Raw genomic sequence first — 25754 nt, 5'->3', positions numbered from 1 at the left:
CTAATACTTCTGCTTATTATGATTGTAGTCAAATGTATCATTTTTATTAATTTTATTCATGTCATATGTTTGTGTACATATTAGTATACCTTTATTATAAATGAGCAAAATCCTTGTCTTCCAGTTAATTCTTTATGAATATTAAGACCTATAAGTAGTCTAATGCCAGTCCCAAATATACCTTTACTTACACATCTGTCATAGCATAAGTTCCCTTTGTTTTATTTAATTCAATTTGGTTTCCCAACCTTAGCCTTCTATAGCTACTTCCTTTTTCTTACAGTTGAGAAATAAAGGGGTCATCCAAATCCAGTCTTTTCCTGTTCTCCCATCAGGTAGACATATTAGACGTTTATCCTACTCTTTGTTTGACATGGTCTTATTAGGTTAAATATTTGTGTAACTATAAAACTATGCATACTTCTTACCATCTGGTGTCTTTGGAGTTTGGTCTCATTGTACTTGTTTCCTATTCATTGCCCCAATACATGTACCTACATATAGGGACACATAAGTTCAAGGAACAAATATAGATATCCTTCAGCAAACCAACAAAGTGGACCCAGTACATCATAGGAAAAGGAGACAGAGACATTTTTAAACATTGTTTCCTTGATGTTTAATACATTTGTAAATTCTGATTATCAATGGTTCATTTTCTTTCCTTCCTCTCTCTTTCCCTCACTTCCACTCCCTCTCTCCTTCTCTTCTCCCCCCTTTTCTTTGTCTTTACCTTATTGTACCTAAAAGGAAAGTTAGATCTAATGTTTAAATAATTTTAAAGCAATACTACAGTGTTAACCTCCTGCTTACCCTTGTTCCTGTCCTCTGACTAAGGGAGTTATTTTTCTGTAATTCATGTTTGCCCACAAGTAGAGGTGATAAGGACAAGGATACTACAACTTATTTAGAAGGGAAATGTAAATCTGTATACATCACTGAATTGACTTCTGCACAGATAATTTTCAATTATCTAACTTTTTAATGAAAGTTTAACATGTATAATAAATACATTTTGCTTGGATGCCACAAGAAAAAAAGTTTAATTGATGATTGAGTATACAGACATGAATCCCATGCATTGCTGTGCAGCACTGAGCCCTACATGTAAGGACATCATGGAGTGGGAGTTGGTTTGGTGGTTTGAGATAGAGATTCACTCTGTAGCATTGACTGGCTTGGAACCTACTGTGTAGCTCAGGTTGGCCTCTGACAGAGTCCTCCTTCAGCCTCCCAAGTGTAGGATGATAGGTGTGAGGCACCACGTGCAGCTAGTCGATCTTAGCTTTAGGATTAGAGCGCCTTTCTGACTGTAGATTGCTAGCGTCTCCATCTATGAATAATAAAGTATTTACTGAACTCTTTGAGAAGAACTAAGAGCAAAGTTTTCAGGTACAGCTTGTACTGAGTTGAGGATTAAATAAAAACTTTGTCATTTGCTAACCTAGTTGCCATTCATGAAAACATACCATGCCCAATGAAGATGCCAAGGAAAAACTAAATACTTGGATCTGCTTTTAAGGCAATAAAGGATGAAAGAAATCAAGAGAGCCTTTCAAACTATGAATTTTTTTTTCCCTGCAGATTTCAAATCAAATTTCTGTCCAGGAAAGACTCAAGAGAAATTGTTCATGCTGTTAGACTCTAGTACATCACTTTTAAACAATAGTATTCAGATAGGCTTATTAATTTGACATAATGCTAAGTTGATAAAACTTCATAAATCTATACTTGTTCATTATTCTACTCAAAACTCTATGGTTTTCATTTCACCTATCAAAGTTAAAATCCCTACTTTGAAACTGGCATTTCCCCCTGACATCCCACTGCTCTTTTCAGTAAGACCTCAGACTCTGTAGGCCTCCTAAGCCCGTTGGCTTCCGCTGGCAGATGCTTTACTCTGTGCATGTTCTGCTCCTCCTCTCAGCAGATTCAAAGAAAGAGTGTTCAGGGCACTGCTAGGTACTGCACTTGCATACAAAGAACTATAAGGTAAAACTGCTCAAGAAACAGAGAGGAAGTAAATAGGAATTCTGAAGAAGTTAAATGAGAACAATAATAATTCAAGACAACTATGGCCAAAAAAAGACAGTACCTAGTTGTGAAATTATTTATTCAGGTGAAAATTGGATTGGGCCTTTGAAGAGGCGAGAATTCATTTTTCATTATGAATGCCAAGTGGAGAGGATTTAATATGAATCTCAAAAGAATCAAATAGGTATCAAAAGATGGCCTAGTCGGCCATCACTGGAAAGAGAGGCCCATTGGACACGCAAACTTTATATGCCCCAGTACAGGGGAACGCCAGGGCCAAAAAGGGGGAGTGGGTGGGTAGGGGAGTGGGGGTGGGTGGGTATGGGGGACTTTTGGTATAGCATTGGAAATGTAAATGAGCTAAATACCTAATAAAAAATGGAAAAAAAAGAATCAAATAGATATTTATTAAAAACAGTAGATTTTCCTTGTGTGAAAACCATGTCATGCAGAATATTAAATTATATTCAGGTCCAATGAATAAACTGACTTAAAAGTAATGGGGTTTGTATAGATAAATAATGGAAGATACTTAAGAATATTTAGGGCTTACTGGAAAAATTGGTGTAACAGGCTAATGAGTGACTGACTGGCCGTTTTATCCTGAAAGTTGTTGAAAAGAATTAAAAATACTTGAGGGGAAAAAAAAGTTGTACATTCAAAATATGCTTGCTTTTTTAGATAGGATCTCATGTAGCCTAGGTTAGCCTTACCCCATTGTCTTTCCTGCTATTAACTCTCAGGCACTGTATTTAAATGTTTGTACTACCATGCCCAGGTCAAAATAAACTTTTAAGAAGACATAGATCTAAAACTAGTACTATGGAAAAAAAGAGCAAAAACAGTTAAGCCATTGTAAATACTTTTACAGTAAGCCAGTATGCAATAAGTGTTTCTGTTCTACCACTCAGCCCTCATACTGTAATTATTGTTTTGATTAATTATCATTAAAGGTAGATTATGAGGAGCTGAAGTGATGACTCAGCAGTTAAGAGCACTTACTGTTCTTGCAGAGGGCCTGAGTTGGATTTCCAGTGCCCATATAGTGATTCACAACATCTATAACTCCAGACCCAGGTGACCTGATGCCCTCATTCGGCCTCCACAGGTACCAAGTATACACATGGTACACAGACATAGACATACATGCAGGAAAAACACTCAACACATACATAGTCATATACAGATATACATACACATAATTAAAAGGAAAACATTTTTTAAACTGGAGACAACTTTACAAGTATATATTTGAAAATGTAGACAAAATGTATACACCCTACAACATTTGTGCACTAAGCTAAAACCTAAGCATGCCAATTGACTCTCGTATTGCACCGCAGCAGTTGTTGGTTACTTTGGGTTTCTAATCTTTTGTTTAGGGAATTTGTTTGAGGAAGGGGAGTGAGGGGAACAAATGTTCTTTCAAAAAAGTTCCTGATGGGATGAGTAAGTATAAAACTAAAATTAAAACAAAAACTGGGCAGATATCTAGAAAAAGTAAAATTTGGATCAGAAGCTATCAAAAATCAAACATGATTGATTTATATTTAAGTGTACTTAATACAATTTGGGACTTTGTGAATTTTTAAATGAATAGTATATACATACCAAAGCCTTCAAAGATTTTATACTTCACCTTCCATGAAGTTTATTCATCAAAATCTCAATTATAGCTGATCATTCAAGTCAATGAAGGCGAAAGCTGATTGTTAAACTTGTCCAGATGGTAATATCAACTCCATTTTAGAATGGGAAAATTAAAAATTGAAGTTAATTTTATTTGGACAGCTGAATATTTACCTTTTATTTTTATTTATTTATTTATTTATCTATCTATCTATTTATTTATTTTACTTTTACATTTTTATTTTGAGACATGGGTTTTTTTTTTAAGATATTTTCCTCATTTACATTTCCAATGCTATCCCAAAAGTCCCCCATACCCTCCCACCCACTCCCCTACCCACCCACTCCCACTTTTTGGCCCTGGCGTTCCCCTGTACTTGAGCATATAAAGTTTGCAAGTCCAATGGGCCTCTCTTTCCAGTGATGGCCGACTAGGCCATCTTTTGATACATATGCAGCTAGAGTCAAGAGTTCATAATGTTGTTCCACCTATAGGGTTGCAGATCCCTTTAGCTCCTTGGGTACTTTCTCTAGCTCCTCTATTGGGGGCCCTGTGATCCATCCAATACCTGACTATGAGCATCCACTTCTGTGTTTGCTAGGCCCCGGCATAGTCTCACTAGAGACAGCTATATCTGGGTTCTTTCAGCAAAATCTTGCTAGTGTATGCAATGGTGTCAGCGTTTGGAAGCTGATTATGGGATGGAACCCTGGATATGGCAGTCTCTAGATGGTCCATCCTTTTGACACAGCTCCAAACTTTGTCTCTGTAACTCCTTCCATGGGTGTTTTGTTCCCAATTCTAAGAAGGGGCAAAGGGTCCACACTTTGGTCTTCATTCTTCTTGAGTTTCATGCGTTTAGCAAATTGTATCTTATATCTTGGGTATCCTAAGTTTCTGGGCTAATATCCACTTATCAGTGAGTACATATTGTGTGAGTTCCTTTGTGATTGGGTTACCTCACTCAGGATGATTCCCTCCAGGTCCATCCATTTGCCTAGGAATTTCATAAATTCATTATTTTTAATGGCAGTCCTGTATAATTCAACTGACTAAAATCCTAAGTATAAGCTGGGCGGTGGTGGTGCACTCCTTTAATCCCAGCACTTGGGAGGCAGAGGCAGGGACATCTCTGAGTTTGAGGCCAGCCTGGTCTACAGAGTGAGTTCCAGGACAGCCAGGGCTACACAGAGAAACCCTGTCTCAAAAAAAAAAAAAGAAAAAAAGAAAAGAAAAAAGAAAATCCTAAGTATATATGCCGATTAAAAAATGTTAAGGAATATCCAGACTCAATATTTGTAACTATTTTTAGTTCTTTAGTTAAAAGTTACTTATCTATCATCTTTTATTCTATTTTAATAAAAGTGACTACAGATAGAAATATAAACATTGTAAGAAATATTTAAAATTGCTGTGACTACTCATTTTGTTTGTAACGTAGAACAGACCATTACTGAAACTGGGGGTGTAAGTCCTCAGCTGCAGAATAGTAGTGTAGCTGGCGGTATGTTCAGCTCAGTGGGGGAAACTAGAGAACATATAATCAAGCAGTGTGAACTTAGAGATGTATGTGAAGTAGGAGGCCTACCTTTATAAAAGTGGCTGAACTGAAGGTCAGCTACAATTTGATAAGAGGGTAAAAACTTCTTTCTTTATTTACATTTCAAATGTTAACCCCTTTCCTGGTTCCCCACTCCCAGAAACCCCCTATATCATCTCTCCTCCCCCTGCTTCTATGAGGGTGTTCCCCCACCCACCCACCCACCCACTCCTACCTCCCCACTCTTGCATTCCCCTACACTGGGGCATCAAGCCTTCACAGGACCAAGGGCCTCTTCTCCCATTGATGCCTGACAAGGCCATCATCACTACACATGCAGCTGGAGCCATGGGTCCCTTCATGTGTACTCCTTGGTTGGTGGTTTAGTCCCTGGGAGCTCTGGGTGGGGTGGGTCTGGTCAGTTGATATTGTTGTTTTTCCTATGGGGTTGCAAACCCCTTCAGCTCCTTCAGTCCTTTCTCTCACTCCTCCTTTGGGGAGCCTGTGCTCAGTCCAATGACTGACTGTGATTATCTACCTCTGTATTTGTCAGGCTCCGACAGAGCCTCTCAGGAGACAGCTATATCAGGCTCCTATTAGCAAACACTTGTTGGCATCCACAAAAAAGTGTCTGGGTTTGATGACTGTATGGGATGGATCCCCAGGTGGGGCAGTCTCTGAATGACCTTTCCTTCAGTTTCTGCTCCACACTTTATCTCCGTATTTGCTCCCGTGAGTATTTTATTCCTCCTTCTAAGAAGGACTGAAACATCCACACTTTGGTCTTCCTTCTTCTTGAGCTTCATGTGGTCTGTCGTATCTTCATGTGGTATCTTGGGTATTCTGAGCTTTTGGGCAAATATCCACTTATCAGTGAGTGCATGCCATGTGTGTTCTTTTATGATTGGGTTATCTCACTGAGGATGATATTTTCTAGTTCCATCCATTTGCCTAAGAATTTCATGAAGTCATTGTTTTAATAGCTGAGTAGTACTCCATTGTGTAAATGTACCACATAAGGAAAGGCACTAGAAAATGTGTGTGACCTGTTTGCACAGACTGTCAGACTAAGGCAGATTGTTGGCAAAGAGAAGGAATGTGTAAAGAAGGCTTTGACCTTTTTTTCCCTAAAAGTCTGACTGTGTAAAGATCTGTAGTAAAATAATCCCACTTAAAAAGCAGGGTTTGAGGAAATTACTTACACTTGTGCACAGGAGAATATTAAGTAGATGGAAAGAGTTGATGGTACTAACTATGAGATAGATACCTGTCACAATCTTCATTTTTAAAAGCCCTAGGTTAGGATGTTAATGGAAGGCTAAAATGATGCTGACTAGCATTTCAAAGACAGCCAATACTGACCGACTGCTAAAGGGATATACTGACCGACTGCTAAAGGGATAAACCAACATTATGGTTTTTCCCAGTTTCTGTTACTTTAGTAACACTTCAGTAGTTATGTATCTTAGAGTTCAGGATCTTAGCTTTGGTTTTATACCATGCTGTGTGCACGTTTTATTCTCATAAACGATTGTTTCATATTTGCATTAAAGGTCTATACATTTGTATTCATATTCTCTCACTTTTCTTCCTTTCTCCACCATTTCTCTTTCATGCCCCTCCTCTTTTGTGGGATGAGGGTCTTTATATATTGCTTAGGCTGACCTCAAACTTTTAGGTTAAAGTGATCTTCCTGCTTCAGCCTCCCTAATAGTTGGATTTTTTCTTTTTAGTATGCTATTCTGTTAATTAAAGTTATATGTCATACAGATCTTTCACTTCCTTAGTTAAAGTCACGCCAAGGTATTTTATATTATTTGTGACTATTGAGAAGGGTGTTGTTTCCCTAATTTCTTTCTCAGCCTGTTTATTCTTTGTGTAGAGAAAGGCCATTGACTTGTTTGAGTTAATTTTATATCCAGCTACTTCACCGAAGCTGTTTATCAGGTTTAGGAGTTCTCTGGTGGAATTTTTAGGGTCACTTATATATACTATCATATCATCTGCAAAAAGTGATATTTTAACTTCTTCCTTTCCAGTTTGTATCCCCTTGATCTCCTTTTGTTGTCGAATTGCTCTGGCTAGGACTTCAAGTACAATGTTGAATAGGTTGGGAGATCATAGCAGCCTTATTTATAATAGCCAGAAGCTGGAAAGAACCCAGATGCTCCTCAACAGAGGAATGGTTACAAAAAATGTGGTACATTTACACAATGGAGTACTACTCAGCTATTAAAAAGAATGAATTCATGAAATTCATGGTTGGACCTGGAGGGCATTATCCTGAGTGAGGTAACCCAATCACAAAAGAACTCATGATATGTACTCAGTGATAAGTGGATATTAGCCCAGAAACTTAGAATACTCAAGATATAAGATACAATTTGCAAAACACATGAAACTCAAGAAGAACAAAGACAAAAGTGTGGACCCTTTGCCCCCTCTTAGAATTGGGAACAAAACACCCATGGAAGGCGTTACAGAGACAAAGTTTGGAGCTGAGACAAAAGGATGGACCATCTAGAGACTGCCATATCCAGGGATCCATCCCATAATCAGCTTCCAAACGCTGACACATTGTATACACTAGCAAGATTTTGCTGATAGGACCCTGATATAGCTGTCTCTAGTGAGACTAGGCCGGGGCCTAGCAAACACAGAAGTGGATGCTCACAGTCAGCTACTGGATGGATCACAGGGCCCCCAATGGAGGAGCTAGAGAAAGTATCCAAGGAGCTAAAGGGATCTGCAACCCTATAGGTGGAACAACATTATGAACTAACCAGTACCCCGGAGCTCTTGACTCTAGCTGCATATGTATCAAAAGATGGCCTAGTCGGCCATCACTGGAAAGAGAGGCCCATTGGACTTGCAAACTTTATATGCTCAAGTACAGGGGAACGCCAGGGCCAAAAAGTGGGAGTGGGTGGGAGGGTATGGGGGACTTTTGGGATAGCATTGGAAATGTAAATGAGGAAAATACCTAATTTTTTAAAAAAATAAAGTTATATGTGAGGGAGAACTAAACAGCTCTTAAAATGCCTTGACATAATCAAAATCTATTTTTTAAATTATCACATGAATGCCGAAATCATTGTTTCAATAAATCTAACTGTATACTTCCAGTTATGTTACTGAATCCGTTATAGACACAGTGTAAACACCTTAGAGCATATCTGTAAATGTGGTGGTACACATTACTATGAAGCTTATCAATAAGAACAAATTATTAAATCAGTTGCAGAAAAACAAAAGACAGGATAGATACAGTGGCACACACCTATAATCGAGCATCTTGTGGGTGTGAGGTGAGCTTGTGTAATATCTTGTCTCTGAAAAATAAAAATGAAGAAACAACAGCAACAGAGGAGAGTTTGCTACAGAAGCCTTAAGGGCTGTCTATAGAAAGCTGGAGGAATAATGTCTTCTGGAGTTGACAACATATATAACCAACCAAAAATGTGATATTAGAAATTTCTTATAAGTAGTTATATTGAAATGTTCAAAATGGTCATTTGTGGCTGAACAATACTATTAGTTCTTTAGAGATTATTCTTTGCAAGGCCTTGAGTAACTAAGAGTCCTAGAATTTGTGGAGGTAGTTATCTCATATATTGAAAATTTCTTTAATAATGTTCAAGGGCATATTATGTTCTTGAAGGCTTTTCCTCCTTGTGCTTTAAGATAAGAAATAAGTTTTAAGTGTTCTTATTTCTTTTTGTCACTGTTAAACTTGGTTATTAAGTCTCGGTGCCTCGGCTCTGTGTATTTTGACTTGGAGAGTCTTAACTAGCAGCAGCATTCCAGGGCTGTGTCTTCCTTGATACGCCATGTCTGGAGTAAATGCTTAGAATGTATGCCTTAGTTTTAAAATACAAAGAATTATGAACACACCGTTAAAATTATTTTACTTATTTTTAGGAACAAATAAGAAAACTAGAGTTTTTGTAGTTACAGCCTATTATGTAAAACACACAGAGAACAAAGTAACATGCCTGGTGGTTAGAAGCACAGGCTCTAAATGCAGACTGCGTGGGTTCTAATCCTCATTTTGCCTCTTGCCTGCTGGGCAGGCATGGGCAGAGTACTAGAACATCTTGTTTTTGTGTCTGTAAAATGGGGAGGCTAATTCCTGTTCCAAAAAATTATTGTCTCTATTAAAGATGTAATTCATTTAAAACACTTCTCTGAAATAAAGCATAATAGAAGATGGCTTGGTATTGCAGCATCCATCTTTCTTTCTTTCTTTCTTTCTTTCTTTCTTTCTTTCTTTCTTCCTTCCTTCCTTCCTTCCTTCCTTCCTTCCTTCCTTCCTTCCTTTCTTTCTTTCTTTCTTTCTTTCTCTTTCTTTTCAAAATTCCTGATTGTTATCACTAAGAACCAGAGATAACCTTTGTATTGGAAACTTAAGTTAAAGCCTCAGCCTCTTTAAAAATCCACTCTCTCTTTAAAAGACCAAAGTCTTTCCATGTGGGCTTTTATACAATAAAAAGCTATATACTTCTTATCCCACGAGGGAGGAGCCAGAACACAGATACAATCAGATCAAAGCAAAACTGTCCAGCATTGTAAGTAGTCACTGTCTAATATCTGGTCTCAATTGCAACTGAGACTGTCCCTTCACCAATGTCCTCTGCCTGCCTCTCACAATGCCACCTCTCAGATGCTCTCCATAATACTTTCTGTCCTGTGACATTAGTGCCACAAAAACAGTGTGCAAGACTTACACATTACCAAGTTCAGCTGTCAGCTTGAGATGCAGCCATGACTCCTGAACCACAGCTCTATGTGCTGACCCCAAAAAAATACTTTCTAGAAGTTTGCACCTCAGTCATGCTAGTCTCTTATTAATCACAGCTGATTTTCAGCCACCTCTAACTAGCATCAGTTGTACCAGTAAAGCAAAGATTTCACTTTAGTGTTGCTAGTCTTTTGCTAATCACTGCCAGCTCTCTATCTCAGCTGACCAGAAACCTAAAATTCTTAGTACAAAATACCGTACAAAAAGCTCTGAGTTTTTAGTCGTCTAAACTTCACAAGCCTGGCCTCTGTCATCTTCATTGCATAGGTGCACACTCATACACAGAGCAGGGCCTGCCAGGGACTGAGTCACCCAGCAAGCTGCCAGTCAGCTTCCTGTTGAGTCTACTGTCTTCTTTCTGAGTTAACATTGGTCTATAGGGGTGCAAACCTTGTGAGAAATAAAACTTGTGGCCATTCAAGCAGTTCTTTTATACCACGAGATAAATTGTGTTGCATACGGGTGAGAAATTAGTGAAGTACTGACTGCTTTCACTAGTTCAGTTGTTTTACCTCTTCAGCAACAATTTAATTACAAGTGTTGTTTGTTTTAATCGTATGGGAATAAAAAGTACAGTAATTAACTATAGTTACTGGGTTTTGAAATCTAGTTGCTCACTTTAGCCAATACAATTTCAAATAGTTAAAGCTTTGAAATATATTTGTCTAATGAGTTCATAAGCCTGAAACTAAAATTAGATGTTTGGAAGAAAGTGAGGAAATGAGTTTTAATTTTTTCATTAACCAGAACATTGCATATTAAGGAAACTGTTTCATTCTGTCATTTTATCCTAGCTAATTAAACTTATTTTTCTCCCAGTTTGGTTTCTGTCATTTATCCAGAAATTAAAATATCTGCATCTTTGAACCTTTATAGATAATTATCAGAGAAAATATGAGATTTTCTCCTGCCTTACCAGCTCCTCCCCCCCACCTGCCGTGTCCCCTAACTTTATAGAATCACCTAACTTGGATACATCACTCTTAAAGTCATGTCTTGACATCTAAAGGTCTCACTGTGTGGTCTACTCCAGCAGCTGATTTGCTTAAATTCCTTTTTGCCATTACATCTCAGTTAATTATACTGCCATCTTCTAGAGATGTATGTTAGAAGTCACGTGTGCCTAATTCTGAAAATGACTTCGTACATTAAGACTCATTTATCCTCTGATGGTTAGAGAAGCCAAGACATAGTTATTGGTCATAAATTTAAAATACAGCAATATCATGGAACTGTCTTCTGCTGCAGGCATATAAGCTGCGGTATCAACTTCTCAGTCGTTAGGAATATTGTAATTTGGCTAATATCTTAATGGTCAGGATGCCACAGGGAGATGAAAAGAAGACCTGTATCCAGCATGCAAACAATGATAGGGTAAGCACTTCCAGTTGGCTTTTCTTAGGCAGCATTGATTTACGTGCATTACTGGGTCTATTTAAAATGGTGTCCTTTTAACACTAGCTGATTTTAAATTTAAGTAATTTTTTTCTGCTGAAGATTAGTTTAATACAGAGAGATTTTCTGCAAGTGAGGTGAGGCAGTGGACGCCTTTTAATAGTCTAAAAGTAACTAACGAGGATGTGCAGTCAGACGATTGATTGAATGAATAGCTGCAGTCCTGTGTGTTTCTTGCTCGCTCGCTCTCTGCAAGCTGGGGAGAGGGAGGGGGAAGAGCAAGGCAGGGAGGGAGCTCGAGAAAAATGCTTTCTCTTAAGTGGAAGTAGCACGGATCCCAGGGGCCAGGAGGCCAGAAATGGAAGTTTAAACTGCATCTATCTTTTAAAGGCAGAACAGCAGGAATCAAAATGTCAGTCTCCGGAGTCATGGTTTACTCTTTATTTTTTAAGATCTGGAAGATAACACAGAATACTTTTTTTAGGATGTGTTTTTTTTCTTGTCCATGTTGAAATTATCTAATGTTATCTGAGAAGCTGGATTCTTATCTGTCTGTCAGTGAAGTGGAGATGGGAAGCAGTTGTGATAAAGGTATAATATGTATAGATATCTGTGTGCATGTATATATGTGTATATCTATGTATCACTATGAAAAAAATTTTAATGTAGCGTGTGTATTTATAGCTATTAAATTAGAGCTCACATCATTTGCAGATTCTTAATCTTGTTAGGTCATTTGAACAGATTTATGATTTCAGAGTAAAATGTGGTAAGGTCATATAGGCAGAGCAAGGAGAGGCTGGTCTATTTTTATATCTGCATAGGCATGTATATTCTTTTCTCCTGCAGCACCTTTCAGTCTTCTCGTAGCTTCTGCTACTGTCTGGTGAATCATCTGAATAGAACCGAACTTTGACCTGGGTTCAGACAGTGTCAAGTCATGCACAACACTAGTATTTCTGGTTCACAAGAATATTAGAAATTTCTGATTCACTTAACTTCTAAATAGCTGATAGAAAAGTAGAGCCATATGGTATAAGATCTAGCTATTAAGTGAACCTGAAAACCTTAAACATATTACAGCTTAGAAGAATTACTTCTTACATATGCACACATGAAAACACAAGTTGTCTCTCAGAATAGATTCTTAACCCCAACCAAGTTTCTTTGTCTTTATAGGTCAAACTTCACAAATAATATCGAAAAGCACATTGAGATTAAAATGTTTTGGACCTTTAAAAAAATAAAAATGAAACAGCTTTTTTGAGTATATGTGAAATACCAGTAATTGTATACTTTAGGGGAAGTCTGAAATTTTGGATCCTTGATGTTTCTATTTCTTCTACTTTTCCAGAGGTGCCAGCAGAAAGGTCCCCCCGCAGACGGAGCATCTCAGGGACCAGCACATCAGAGAAACCCAACTCCATGGACACTGCGAATACCTCTCCTTTTAAAGTACCAGTAAGTGTTGCTTTCCCCTAAAAAATAAATATTTTATTTTTCTTTTGAGATTTAAAATAATGCAAATATTTTGTTCCTCAAGAATTTCATTACAAAACAGAAGGTAAAGGCCAGAAGTATAAATTTATTTTGATTAACTATATTATATCCAATATGAGGTCTGTTAGATTTTAAGAAATATTTTTGCATGGGAACTATTTAAATAAAATAACTAAGTACCTTAAATATAAAATTTTCTGAACTATAGTATATAAATCTTTGCAGATGTCATTTAATTATTAGATAAAAATATATTAATATCAAGTAGAAAAGTTTGCCAAAAGCATACTGAAATGGAAAAACCAGAGTCTAAAAGGATAGCTAACCACTAGATGCAGCATTCCTAGGTCACTGTAAAACTCTGTAATTTTTTTATACTCTGTAATTTTCTACTTTATTATTATTTGTGTGTGTTTGTATGTATTTGTGTGTATATATTTATGCATGTATATATTTGCTATGATGCACATGTGGAGGTCAGAGATAAAACTTTTTGGAGCCTTTTCTCTTCTACTAATGTATGGATTCCAAGAATTGAACTCAGGTCATTGGGCTTTGTGGACTTAACCTCCCAAACCATCTTGCCAGCTTCAAACAACTCAGATTTTAAGTCATCTTTTCTCTTTGAGTATTGGGTAAGAAATGCACCTATTTTGTAAACGTTAAAATTTATAGTGTTATAAAGGGCACATTTGAAGAGAATTGCTTCAAGAGATTGGTCATTATTTTAAGTACAGTGAAAATCAGTATAAATTAGAGATAAACTTTTTTATTTGGGGTGAGGGGGCTGTTTTCCCTCTTAATGAGGCCAAACGGATACGTTCTTATTCTAATACTCTAAGTTGAGATGGCCTTTTAAGTAGAACTTTTTTTAGATGTATGATGAATGTTAGTTAACAGCAGTAGACATTTTATTTCTGTGAACTCTGAAGAACAATATAATTACCTCTTCTACATTAAAAGTGGGCAGAGTTTGAATGTCCATTTCTGTAATTTTACAGATGTCCTTTCAAAATTTTACAGATTTGTATAGACTGTGAGTACTAGATTAATATTGTAATCAGAATCTGGCAGCTGTTTAAGAGCATTAGATTTCATGTCTTATAAATTTCTTAGTTCTATAGGCACAACTACATATGTTTTGATTTGTATGAATGAAAAATCATTCTTTCATCTCCTTTTTTTTTTTCTTTTTGAACAAAAAGTAACCAGTGTAGCTTAACGTATAGTAGAAGTTGTACTGATTGGTTTTTTTCTCAACTTGACATATCTAGGAGGGGAATCTTAATTGAGAAAATGCCTTCGTAAGACTGGACGTTAGGCAATTTGGTAGAATATAGTCTTGATTAGTAGTTGATTTTGGGGTCCCAACCCATTATTGGTGGTGTCATGCCCTAGCTGGTGATCCTGGGATATACAAGAAAGCAGACTGAACAAACCAGTAGGCAGCATCCCTTCATGGCCTCTCCATCAGCTCTTGCCTATAGGTTCTTGTCCTCATCTTCCTCTGTGACTGGAGTATGCTGTGGAACCATAAGCTGAAATAAACTCTTTAATCCCCAGATGGCTTTTGGTCATGGTGCTTTATCACAGGTATAGAAACCCCACTAAGACAGTAAACTCTGAAGGACATGATCATACATCAATGTGTATTATATAGCAACTCACAGTGACAATAGTGACCCAAAAGTAAGAAAAAGTATGAGATTTTTTTTCCCATTAATTATTTATTCACTTAAAAGATGAGGATTTTTTTCAAGGGGTAACTGGGTTTATTATATATACCCAGTTAGCAATATTTAAAACTACTCATGGACAGAGTTCATAAACTTGACTGGATTGAGTTCCAATTCAAGATCTTCACACTTGTCAAACTGGAACCAAATGGTGATTTCTTACATATTTCTTAAAGTACACAAATGAGAATATCCCTCCACATTGTGGTAACAATGAAGAATGTCCTAAATTATGTATGAAGTTTTATATTCAGGCTTTGTAAATTTTAATTAAGAACTGCAGTTTTCACTTATTTAAATCATAATTTGGTTACTAATGTTCAAGTCATCTTAATGAGACTATTCTTAGGTAGAAGTTTCGAAGCAGCAAAAGGGAAGTACTTAAGACCAATCACTACTTACAGACCATGTATTCATTGATAAGCATAAAGTAATGAGGGAAAGAAAAGGCTCCTGCCCAGCAAAATCAGTCTCAAAGTTAGGTATTTCTAGAATGTGATTTCTAGAATTTCCACTCATAGCCCTAGACATTATCCTAGAATTAAATGTCAGAACAGAACCCAATTTTTCATCAACTCCCTAAAAGAAAAAGACAAGTATCTAACATGTTTTAACATGTTTTATAGTAGCCCTGGAGCATGCCATCATATCTCAGAGTAGTATATCATACAGAAGCTGACACTGACAACAGTGATCCTGAATCGTTAAATTAAAATGTAACTGGGTATATCATTTGAGAATGCTTTAAATCTTGAAGATAAAGGATCTTTATAAAATTTACTTTCCAGAAGGGTCTGTTTCATGCTAGATAAATAACATTTGTATTTATTGTTTGACAATTTCATGCATGTATCTAATATATTTTGATCATTTTAATTTCTCATTTTCTTCTTCTATTTTGTTTGTGCCTTTGTTCTTCGTTTAACAGTGACTATCCATTCTGACCATGTTTGTAACTACCCCAATTGCTCTGTGCAGTACATTGTACATAGCAAATATCCAATCAAATAGTTGTTGAGTGGATAAATACACAGGATTTATAGAAGGATCCAAACAGAATGAACATATCTCAGGTTTAGTCCCTTAGTATAATATGTAGCTATAGGCAACTGAAATAATAAACATTTGCTGATTTGTGAACATCTCATAAGAGATTATTTGAAATGAGTGTTCCTGTGCAAAGTAGGGGTTCTTCCCTCAATAAAGAGAATTTTTAATTAACAGTTAGGATTTCTGTCTAGAGTATATTCAGTGTATATTTACATTTGGAAATTAAAACTAGTTAGAATTTTTATTTAATAATTTCCTTCTTGAGATTTCTTTGAGACTCAGATATCATGCATATGTACAAGCTCATGATGGTTTTGGTACTTGAGAGTTTTTTCTTAGATTCTTCACACAATTATTATTTGAATAGCTTTTGCTTCTTAAAAAGAACATTTTTTATTTGTTTTTTCCTTTTATATTTTGCTAGGGTGTTTGCCTTGGCATATTTGTTCTTTCCTCTGTATAAAGCTTCCTTTGTGTATTTTATGCATTGCTCATGACATTTAAGTGATTTTATGGGGAACTGAGAACAACTGAGTAAAGTAAGTTATCTCTACTTACATTTAATTCAGAAAGGAAACTATTGTGGCTTGCTGTTGAATATAATTGTTTCATACAGAGTTTCTGAGTTTTTGAAACAGGCTTCTTTTTAAAACTCTATTTATAACATGACTATTGATACTTAGGATTTTTGTATGACTTCTCCTTAGATGATACCATTCATTTGGCCTTGACTAAGAGAGAGATGCTTGTTTTCCGGGCCAGGTGTTGAGCTTGGTGTTCTCATTTCCATAGCACAATGATCTGAGTTGGCCTTGTCTGTGACACAATGCAGTCACAGCTGCTCCATTTGTATTGGCTTTGAGCTTAGTTCTGAAAGAATTCAGACACTAATAATTATTCCAAGTTGCCCAGAAAGCCTAGTTGAACTAAGGCAGCAGCCAGATATTCCTGTATAACCTTCCTTTTTCTCTCAATACTGTAATACTTGACCACTCCCAAACAAGTATATAAATGTAAGAGATTGCCAAATGATTAATCCTTAGCATAGTTTTTTTTTTAAACTTTGGAAAATAAAGTGAAGATTATATTATACTCATGAATAATAAGATATTGGGGCTGGAGAGATGGCCTAGCTAGAATACTGGCTGGTCTTCCAGAGGACTCAGGCTTAGCTCCCAGCACACACAGTGGGTCTCCCAGCCAGACCTTATAATGTTAGTTCCAGGAGATTTGGTATTCTCTTCTGGCCTGTACACATGTGTGTCACACACACATCTATGCAGGCAAAACACTCATACACATCAAATAAAAATTAAAATTTTTAAATGTTTCTTAAACATTTTTTAAAAGTTGATACTACATAAAGAAAGTATCTTGCTGTCAAGACCAGCTGGTATTGGCTCCTGTTGTATCCGAGTCTATATGGTCTGTATAAATACTTTTCAAAATTAAACAGACAAGATTAGAAAGTGGTCATTGTCCAAACCAGTGGTTTTCAATTCTAACTAGCCATAAAACTTACCTTTCATAAAATACACTGATATTTAAAGATAAACCTGCTCATCTGTGGTTTTTGGGTTTTTGTTTGGTTTTTTTTTTTTGGATGGGGGGTATGCTGTGTTAATGTTTTATTTGTTTTTTAATATTCTCAAATGCACCCTGAAATTGAAAATTGTTTGCCTTCATGATTGGTAAAATATGAGGAACTCACTTGCGCCAATCTTTTTTTTTTTTTTTTTTTAAAGATTTATTTATTTATTATATGTAAGTACACTGTAGCTGTCTTCAGACACTCCAGGAGAGGGCATCAGATCTTGTTACAGATGGTTGTGAGCCACCATGTGGTTGCTGGGATTTGAACTCCAGACCTTCGGAAGAGCAGTCGGGTGCTCTTACACACTGAGCCATCTCACCAGCCCCACTTGCGCCAATCTTAACTGTAAACATCAGTGCTTTCTTTTGTATCTTCAAGTCTGACATAAGAAACTAATCAGCAGCGCTTCCTCTGTGGCCTCCTGCAAACTACTCTACAGTGCAGTACTTGATTATGTGTTTGCCATGATCGGATAGACTACCAGTCCGAATTTACAAACTGTTACTGTGACACAGTGGCCAGTGTAAGAGTCTGTCTTAGAAGTGAAATAATGATGCTGAAGTTATGCATCCAGTCTTAAAAGCTATTTTAATTTTTATATCCTTCTTGCTCTCCTATTCTAGGAAGACAATCACAGCCTTTTCTCCTAGTACTCAGAGACTCTGTATCCATCTTGTCTCCTCCTCTTCACTGTCCCTCCATTCAGAGTTGAAGTCTGTGATAGAAATCACTCTGCAATGATTTTTCTTTAATAAAAAAAATATATTTGTGCTCCTATGTGCATGAATATAAATAAAAATATCATTACCAGAGGTAATAATAACATATTAACAGAGCTGTCAGAAAGGAAATGTGTGGTACAACATTAGAAATCCAGCTATGTCTGTAAGTCAGTTTAAAATCAGGATACAATTTAATAATAGTCTAGAAAGTTTGAAATATAACATCTTGGAATGCAGGAAAAAAGAATAAAGTTAGTTACAACTCTTTGAAGAATAGAATCTAAGAATAGAGATTTCTAGATACCTGGAAAAGGGAGCCGGTTTGGCAGGAAGTTGTTGTTAAGAGTCTAACTTGAAAGAATGCAAGAATGATGTGAAAGAAACACTACTCAATCAATGGCAATTCTTAGAAATCAGTTTACAGCAGCCTAAGTACTTAAAGAATCCAGTTTATCCCATCCTGGAGAAAAGACCTGTTAAAGAGGATAAGGCGCCTAGACACCTATATAGAGCAAGTCTTTAGATAACTGCCCTTCTTGTCCCAAGAAAAGATATTTCTCCTTGCCTTCAATGGAGGAGAGAGGCACAATAACTTTCACTTTGTAATTAAAGACAAGTATTTCAAACTAATTTAAGAATTGGTTAGTCACCAAGCATATCTGATATATACAACATAGGAATTCAGAAGCTAATGATGTGGAAAGAAAACATTACCAATGTCATGACTTTGCTAGAGTAAACTGCGAAGGGTGTGTTTTTGCCCCTTTCTCTAAAACTTTGCAAGGTACAAGCACTGCTGCTAAAGGATACCCCTGAGGTATTGTCTAGCATAGAGCTCGTAATTCTACAACTAATGGCACTGCTGCCTCTGCTGTCCTCCTGAATCGTAACATTTTATATAGTTTATATTCAGCATCTAGTAATTTTAGTTTAAAGAATAGCTATAGTTTAAATTAAAAACAATTTTTTAAAAACCCTCCTTAAGATGGACCATCTACAGACTGCCACACCCGGGGATCCATTCCATAATCAGCCTCCAAACGCTGACACCATTGCATATGCCAGCAAGATTTTGCTGAAAGGACCCTGATATAGCTGTGCCTTGTGAGGCTCTGCCAGTGCCTGGCAAACACAGAAGTGGATGCTCACAGTCAGCTATTGGATGGAACACAGGGCCCCCCATGGAGGAGCTAGAGAAAGTACCCAAGGAGCTAAAGGGGTCGGGAACAACACTATGAACTAACCAGTACCCCCGGAGCTCATTTCTCTAACTGCACATGTAGCAGAAGATGGCATAGTCGGCCATCATTGGGAAGAGAGGCCCCTTGGTCTTGCAAACTATATGCCTCAGTACAGGGATATGCCAGGGCCAAGAAGTGGGAGTGGGTGGGTAGGGGAGTGGGTGAGGTGGGTATGGGGGACTTTGGGGATAGCATTTGAAATATAAATGAAAAAAATACCTAATAAAATTAAAAAAAAAAAAAAACCTCCTTAAAAGACCCAAAGAAGGTAAACAGTGGTGCTTATATACTTGAAAAGATGTTCCATATCAACTCTTAAGGAAGCTCACATTTAAATGATACATTGCTACGTGTAGGATAGCCATGATCAAATCAGAGAGACAATAGTATTATTGAAGATGTGGACAAACTGAAACTCTCATATTGCTAGTGGGAATGTAACTTGATGTAGCCTTTTTTTAAAAAATGAGTTTCCAGTTGACCTAACAATTTCATTTCTAAGGATGTAAAGAAAGTGGAAGACATACCTTTATAAAAGCACATAAATGTTTATGTCATCATTATTTATAGTAGCTACGAAGTAGCCACAACATAAATATCATCTGAGAAACAGATATTAAAAAGTATGGCCAGTTCATATAAATAGCACATTATTACCCTCAAGTAATTAAATAAAGGTATAAGCTACCATATTGGTGGCACCTACAGCCCAAAAAGGCTAGAGAAGTCAAAAAGAGAAATCCATATGTTTTATGGCTATGTATATGAAATGTCCAGAATCATAGAAGCAAAAGAATTCTAGAATTAGACTGTGGTGATGGTTGTATAATGTTCTTTCTCCTCTCTCTCCCCCACATCTTTATTTTTATTTTTTGAGACATCAAGTGCTGGGATTATTACAGGCATGACCTACTACTGTACCCAACTCAACTTTTTGAATACACAAAAATCATTGACTCGTACACTTTCAAAAGAATAATTTATAGCATATAAATTACATACTACTAAAAATGTAAAAATTTAAAAATGGGCCTATAAGACAGGATAAAAGATATAAAGTCTCATTAATACTTTTTAATGTGGTTATAAATTGAAGCAATAGTATTTGTAATATACTAGATTAAATAAAAAATATTGGAGGGAAATGGCAAAGAAGATATATTGAAATACATTGTTATATATTAGTTGTTTATTGTCTATAAAATTCTTAATTAGTCATTACTGATGCTTTGAGTCATTGCATTTTTCCAAAATATCATAAGTTTGCCTTCTATAGGGAAAATAATGTATATTTTTTTATTCCAGGATGTAGGACTAGGAAACATAATATTTTAAAAGAAAATAAAGCAGGGACTATAGGGACTCTTAAGTTACGAGTACTTACTGCTCAAGTTCAGACCATAGCATTGACATGGTGGCACCCAACTGCCGAAACTCCAGCTCCATGGGAACCAGTGCTGTCTTCTGGCCTCAGAGTCTCCTGCATGTACACAGTACATACATAGTTATACAGACTCAAACGTTTTATCTTTTATCAATTTTGTATATCTTTTCACGTCCATCAATCTCCTCTTCTCAGCCCACCTGCCATTAACTGCCTTCAGTTACCAGTGCTACTTACTCCTTCCGTGCACTGGTATGAAGACCAGCCTCATGAAGAGGAAAACAGTGCGGTTTCTAAGCACTGCACTCAGAAAGTCCTATGCATGGATTTGAATGCTTTGTGGTTGCAATATTGAAATTCCCACCCCCTTTTTTGTATGTATGTACTGTGTTCTTGTATGTGAACGGACACATTGGGGGGGCACATGGGCACATATGTGTATTTGTATGTAAAGGTCAGAGGATTCAGATATCTTTCTCAGCAGCTCTCCATCTTAGTTTATTTTTTTCTGTCTTTTTCATGTGTATACCATGTGTATAGACATGTGTGTGCTAGCATACATATGTGTGTGACCATACATGCAGAAGCCCAAGATTGATATTGAGAATCATGATAGACCACTTGTCCACTTTATTCTTTGAAGTGAACTCTTCAGCCATCCCAGGGTTGGCTGATAGAGTAAGTCCTGCTAGAGACCTAGACCTAGGAAGTCCCCTGTCTCCATCTTCTGAGGTTAAGATGATGGAAGGGTATTGTCTTAGTCAGGGTTTCTATTCCTGCACAAACATCATGACCAAGAAGCAAGTTGGGGAGGAAAGGGTTTATTCGGCTTACACTTCCATACTGCTGTTCATCACCAAGGAAGTCAGTACTGGAACTCAAACAGGTCAGGAAGCAGGAGCTGATGCAGAGGCCATGGAGGGATGTTCCTTACTGGCTTGCTCAGCCTACTCTCTTCTAGAACCAAGACTGCCAGCCCAGAGATGGTCCCACCCACAAGGGGACCTCCCCCCTTGATCACTAATTGAGAAAAAGCCTTACAGTTCTATCTCATGGAGGCATTTCCTCAACTGAAGCTCCTTTCTCTGTGATAACTCCAGCTGTGTCAGGTTGACACAAAACCAGCCAGCGCAGTTATCATGCCCATCCAGCGTTTCTGTGAGCTCTAGGGATCTTAACTCCAGTTCTCTTGCTTGCATGACAAGTGCTTTAACTTTTGAGCCATCTCCCTAGCTCCACCTAATTTTTATTTTTTCTATTACATTTTTAGAGACAGGGGGAGGGTATGGGTTAGAAAACAACTTTTGGAAATCAAACCCAGACATCAAACTCGTGTTTTGTACAGTGGCATTCCTTTCCTGCATTTTGAAGAGTTGCCTGCACTTAGACTGAGACACACTAGTTGTACAGCCAGTCCTGAGAAGTGCAATAGATTGTTAACTCACTCACCTCTAGTCTCCAGTTCCTCCACATGCTCTCTAGCCTTCACAGTGTGCCAGAGTGCTTTCTTTACAAAATGAAAACTTGATTGTTACTTGTCATATCTCAGACTTGGCAGCAAGTGCCTTCACCCACTGAGCCTTCTCACCAGCCCACACCTTATCTTCTGAGAGATGATCTGTCACTAAACTTGGATCTTGCTGATTCAGCCAGGGATGTTGGCCACAAGACCAGGGATCCTCCTGTCTATCCCTCTCTAGTTAGTGCAGGGGTTAGGAACACCGGTAGCCAAGCCTGGCATTTTGTATAGATGCTAGGAATCATATCCAGGACCTAAAGCTTTTGTGGTAATCACTTTACCAACTGAGCTATATCCTCAACCCTACAATCTTGAAATTCTTATTACTTGTCTCACTCAGTCTTCAATTGAGAAAGTCTTCAAGTAGCTCCAGTTATACATGACCAAATCTTACACATTTTAGTTGGCTTGTACAGATTACTTTGGGATGCAGAAATGATAACTGTTTGAGTCTTCATCCTTAAATTTGTGTTATTAAATGTTCCTCAGTCATACATCTGAATATTTTATTAAGTAAACATTAAAATACATACTTAACTGTATTTAATTCATTTTATAGAATCAACACAGTTTAGGTGCCACTTTTATAGACGCCCCAAAGACCTTCTTCAACTTGTAACAGCAACATCAAACTGTCCCTTTTCCTGTACTTCTGATAGCTCACTTAAATCTGTGCTCGGTATGCATTATCATCCAAGCTATGCAAATCGTAAGTGTATGCTGCAGTAGCCTCATTGTTACATGGTAGCTTTGAGTTAATCAGCATTGTGTACATTTTGATTTTTCAAGATTCTTCCATTGGTCTGCTAAATGAAACAATTAAAAAGGATAGAATATAGTAAATAGAAAATCACTTTCTGTGGAAGTGATTTGAGCATAAGGAAGGAAAGAATGACTTCATTCAGTGTATAGTAGGAATGTAGTGCCTTTCTGCTCTTTAAAAATCAAATAAGAGAAAGACAATTGTAACCAACAGAACTGAAGCTCAAGACCTGGTGATCTGTCCTCCTTAGCTACAATGTACGCAGTCAGTGAGATCACTCTTAGTCAGAAGCGTCTGTCTGTGAAGATTAGGTGGTTGCAGTGGGGGCTAGGGGGAAACCTGAACTCTTCTCAACAGATGACATAAAGGGCTTGTGTCATCCTGCCTGGCTGGCTATCACCAATAGTACCTATTATTGCTATTACTGCTAGTAATAGTACCTATTATTAGCAGTTAAGGATTTGTTTCTAGAACAAGCAAAAGAGTGCTAACTTATTTTGGCCAACAACATGGCTCAGTAGGTGGAGGTACTTGTCACCAACCCTAGAGACTTCACTTTGATTCCTGGAACTCAACTATATTTTATTCATTTTATAAAATCAACACAGAGAACCAACTCTCATAAGATGTTCTCTGATTTTCACATGTGTTCTGTGGTGTACACACCAACACTCATACACTCAAATAAATGAATGTAAAAGTCTTTAGTAAAGAAAGAACTGTATGCTGGCCTTTAATTCCAACACTCCAGAGTCAGGGGCAGGTGGATCTCAGTGAGTTCTAGGACAGCTACAGGGCTATATAGAGACAGCCTGTGAAAAGGAGAGTGGTGGTGGGTGATCATGTTGTTGACATTTTACCCATAGCTTACCCTTATCCAGAAGAGTGATTTTTCAGGACATCTTATTTCACACAAGGCACTAGGAATTTTCTTTTTTAAAGTAACTAATAGTCTCCACTCTCCCTCCATCTGTGATACTGTTATTCTTAGAGTCCTGGAAATGAGAGGCAGAAATTTTCAATTAAATTCATCTAGTCCATCTCCCTTGACATTGAAAATTGCCTTTTACATTGTATTAGCTAATGCTTTTTGGGGCTTCCATGATAACCTCTGGGAGACTGTCCAATGGACTAATAGGCTAATAGACCTCACTTTAGGACAGTGTTCTCTCTTTTAGTTTGATCCATCATTTCTCACTATTTCAGGTCTTAAAGCTATCTTGCTTAATATTCATACTTAGAACTTAAGATCAGCTCAAGTCACTGTCAACCATAAGGAAAGCACATGTTTACATGAGAACTGACCTGATTACCAAATTAATAGTCCAAATACCAAACCTTTCCTAGGTTTGGCATTGTTTATTAAATTAGATTTCTCTTAATAATCCAGACTAGTTATTATTAGCATTCTACTTTACAACTTAGAAGTAATTCACAGTTCCTTAAAAATTGCACAAATATAAAGATGACTTTAATTTGCTTGATCTTATTTGCCTTCTGGTATTGCAATTCAGTAGAGGATAGAATATAAAATAAAATAGAAACAGAACTAATTATAGGCCAAAACAGAAAAATATCAGCTTAAACAAAAGGTCTTGTATAATCAGGAGAAAGATCTGGTCTACTACAAAAATCAAGAATGATTTTCTGAAACAGAAAGATTAGTACTAATCTGAGTGACATAGGGACACCCATGTAAGCATTGGGAAAAAATTGAATATGAATGTCCCACCTCACAGTGGCTCCAAGTGGACTAGAGATCCAGATGTAGGAAGATAATAGAAATAGCCCATGTAACTACTGACAACAGTGTAACAGCATTCTATAACCTCAGCACAGGGCAAGTATTCCATCATGGATACCAAAAATCCAGAAGCAGTTAAAAAGAATCACTTAATATAAACACACACACACACACACACACACACACACACACACACATACACACAAAATGTTATTCAACGCTGGCAAGATACGTCAGCTTGCCACTAAAAACCAGTGACCTGAGTCTGAGCCCCAGAACCCAGACCAGATCTGAGGGAGAGAACCAGTTCCACAAAGTTGTGCCTTTGACTATTAAATGCATACCATGGAGCTCACACATCCCCAAAATACAAATGACAAGTCGAAACAAATATTTATAAAATATCTTTAATTGCGTAGTATAAAACTCTACAAAAAATGACAGCTAATAAACTGAACAGTTTACATATTTTTAAAACTACTGAAATCTAAAAACAAATGATCAAAACACAAGATATTTAAAAATTGGATTAGAGGGAAAACATGAACAAGTCTTTTTTCTTAAAGTGTGTGTGTGTGTGTGTGTGTGTGTGTGTGTGTGTGTGTGTGTCTTTGACAAAAGTGTGTGCTTATGGGCCAAGGTGCCTATGGAGGTCAGAAGAGAAAGTTAATCCACTAGGGCTGGAGTTAAAGGCACTGAGAACTGTAAGGCATAGGTACTGAAGACCAAACCCAGGTCCCAGCTCTTGAGCAAGTCATTCTTCAAGGGAGGAATGGAAGGAGAAAGAAAACCTAAAAAGGATGCTGAATGTACACAACACTGCTCAAATTCACAGAGGAATGGAAACCTGGATATACTATCCACCTTGCAAGCTGATAGAAACAAATCAACAACTCTATTGGTGAAGATTTGGGAAACAGACATCACACATTGTTGATGGAAAGGCAAGCTGAACAACCCTTCTGAAAATGTGACTGACAAACAACATTTTCTAAATACATTTTGATCCAGAATCTTCAATCCACCCTTAAAGAGAAGCTACTGACATGAAAATGCATATGCACAAACTTATTCATTGCAGCAATGGTTATAATTTTAAAA

The 25754-nt window shown here is 37.1% G+C and overlaps 1 protein-coding gene across 8 annotated transcripts in view; it reads left to right on the top strand.

The window, feature by feature from the left end:
• Rasal2 (RAS protein activator like 2) overlaps positions 1 to 25754 on the top strand; it is a 277413-nt gene that overhangs the window by 169696 nt on the left and 81963 nt on the right. For 7 of the 8 annotated variants that reach the window (NM_177644.5, XM_006496752.2, XM_006496751.2 and 4 more), the window contains one exon: positions 12755 to 12861. In NM_177644.5, coding sequence (NP_808312.3) covers positions 12755 to 12861 — 107 coding nt within the window. Of the gene's footprint in view, positions 1 to 11559; positions 11992 to 12754; positions 12862 to 25754 lie in introns of those variants that run through there. The other variant, XM_006496754.3, reaches the window with a different exon arrangement.

The sequence above is a fragment of the Mus musculus genome, chromosome 1 (assembly GCF_000001635.26).
Source record: "Mus musculus strain C57BL/6J chromosome 1, GRCm38.p6 C57BL/6J".
NCBI classification, from domain to species: domain Eukaryota; kingdom Metazoa; phylum Chordata; class Mammalia; order Rodentia; family Muridae; genus Mus; species Mus musculus.
Note: the sequence above shows the minus strand (reverse complement) of the source record. Positions and strands in the feature narration are given on the sequence as shown.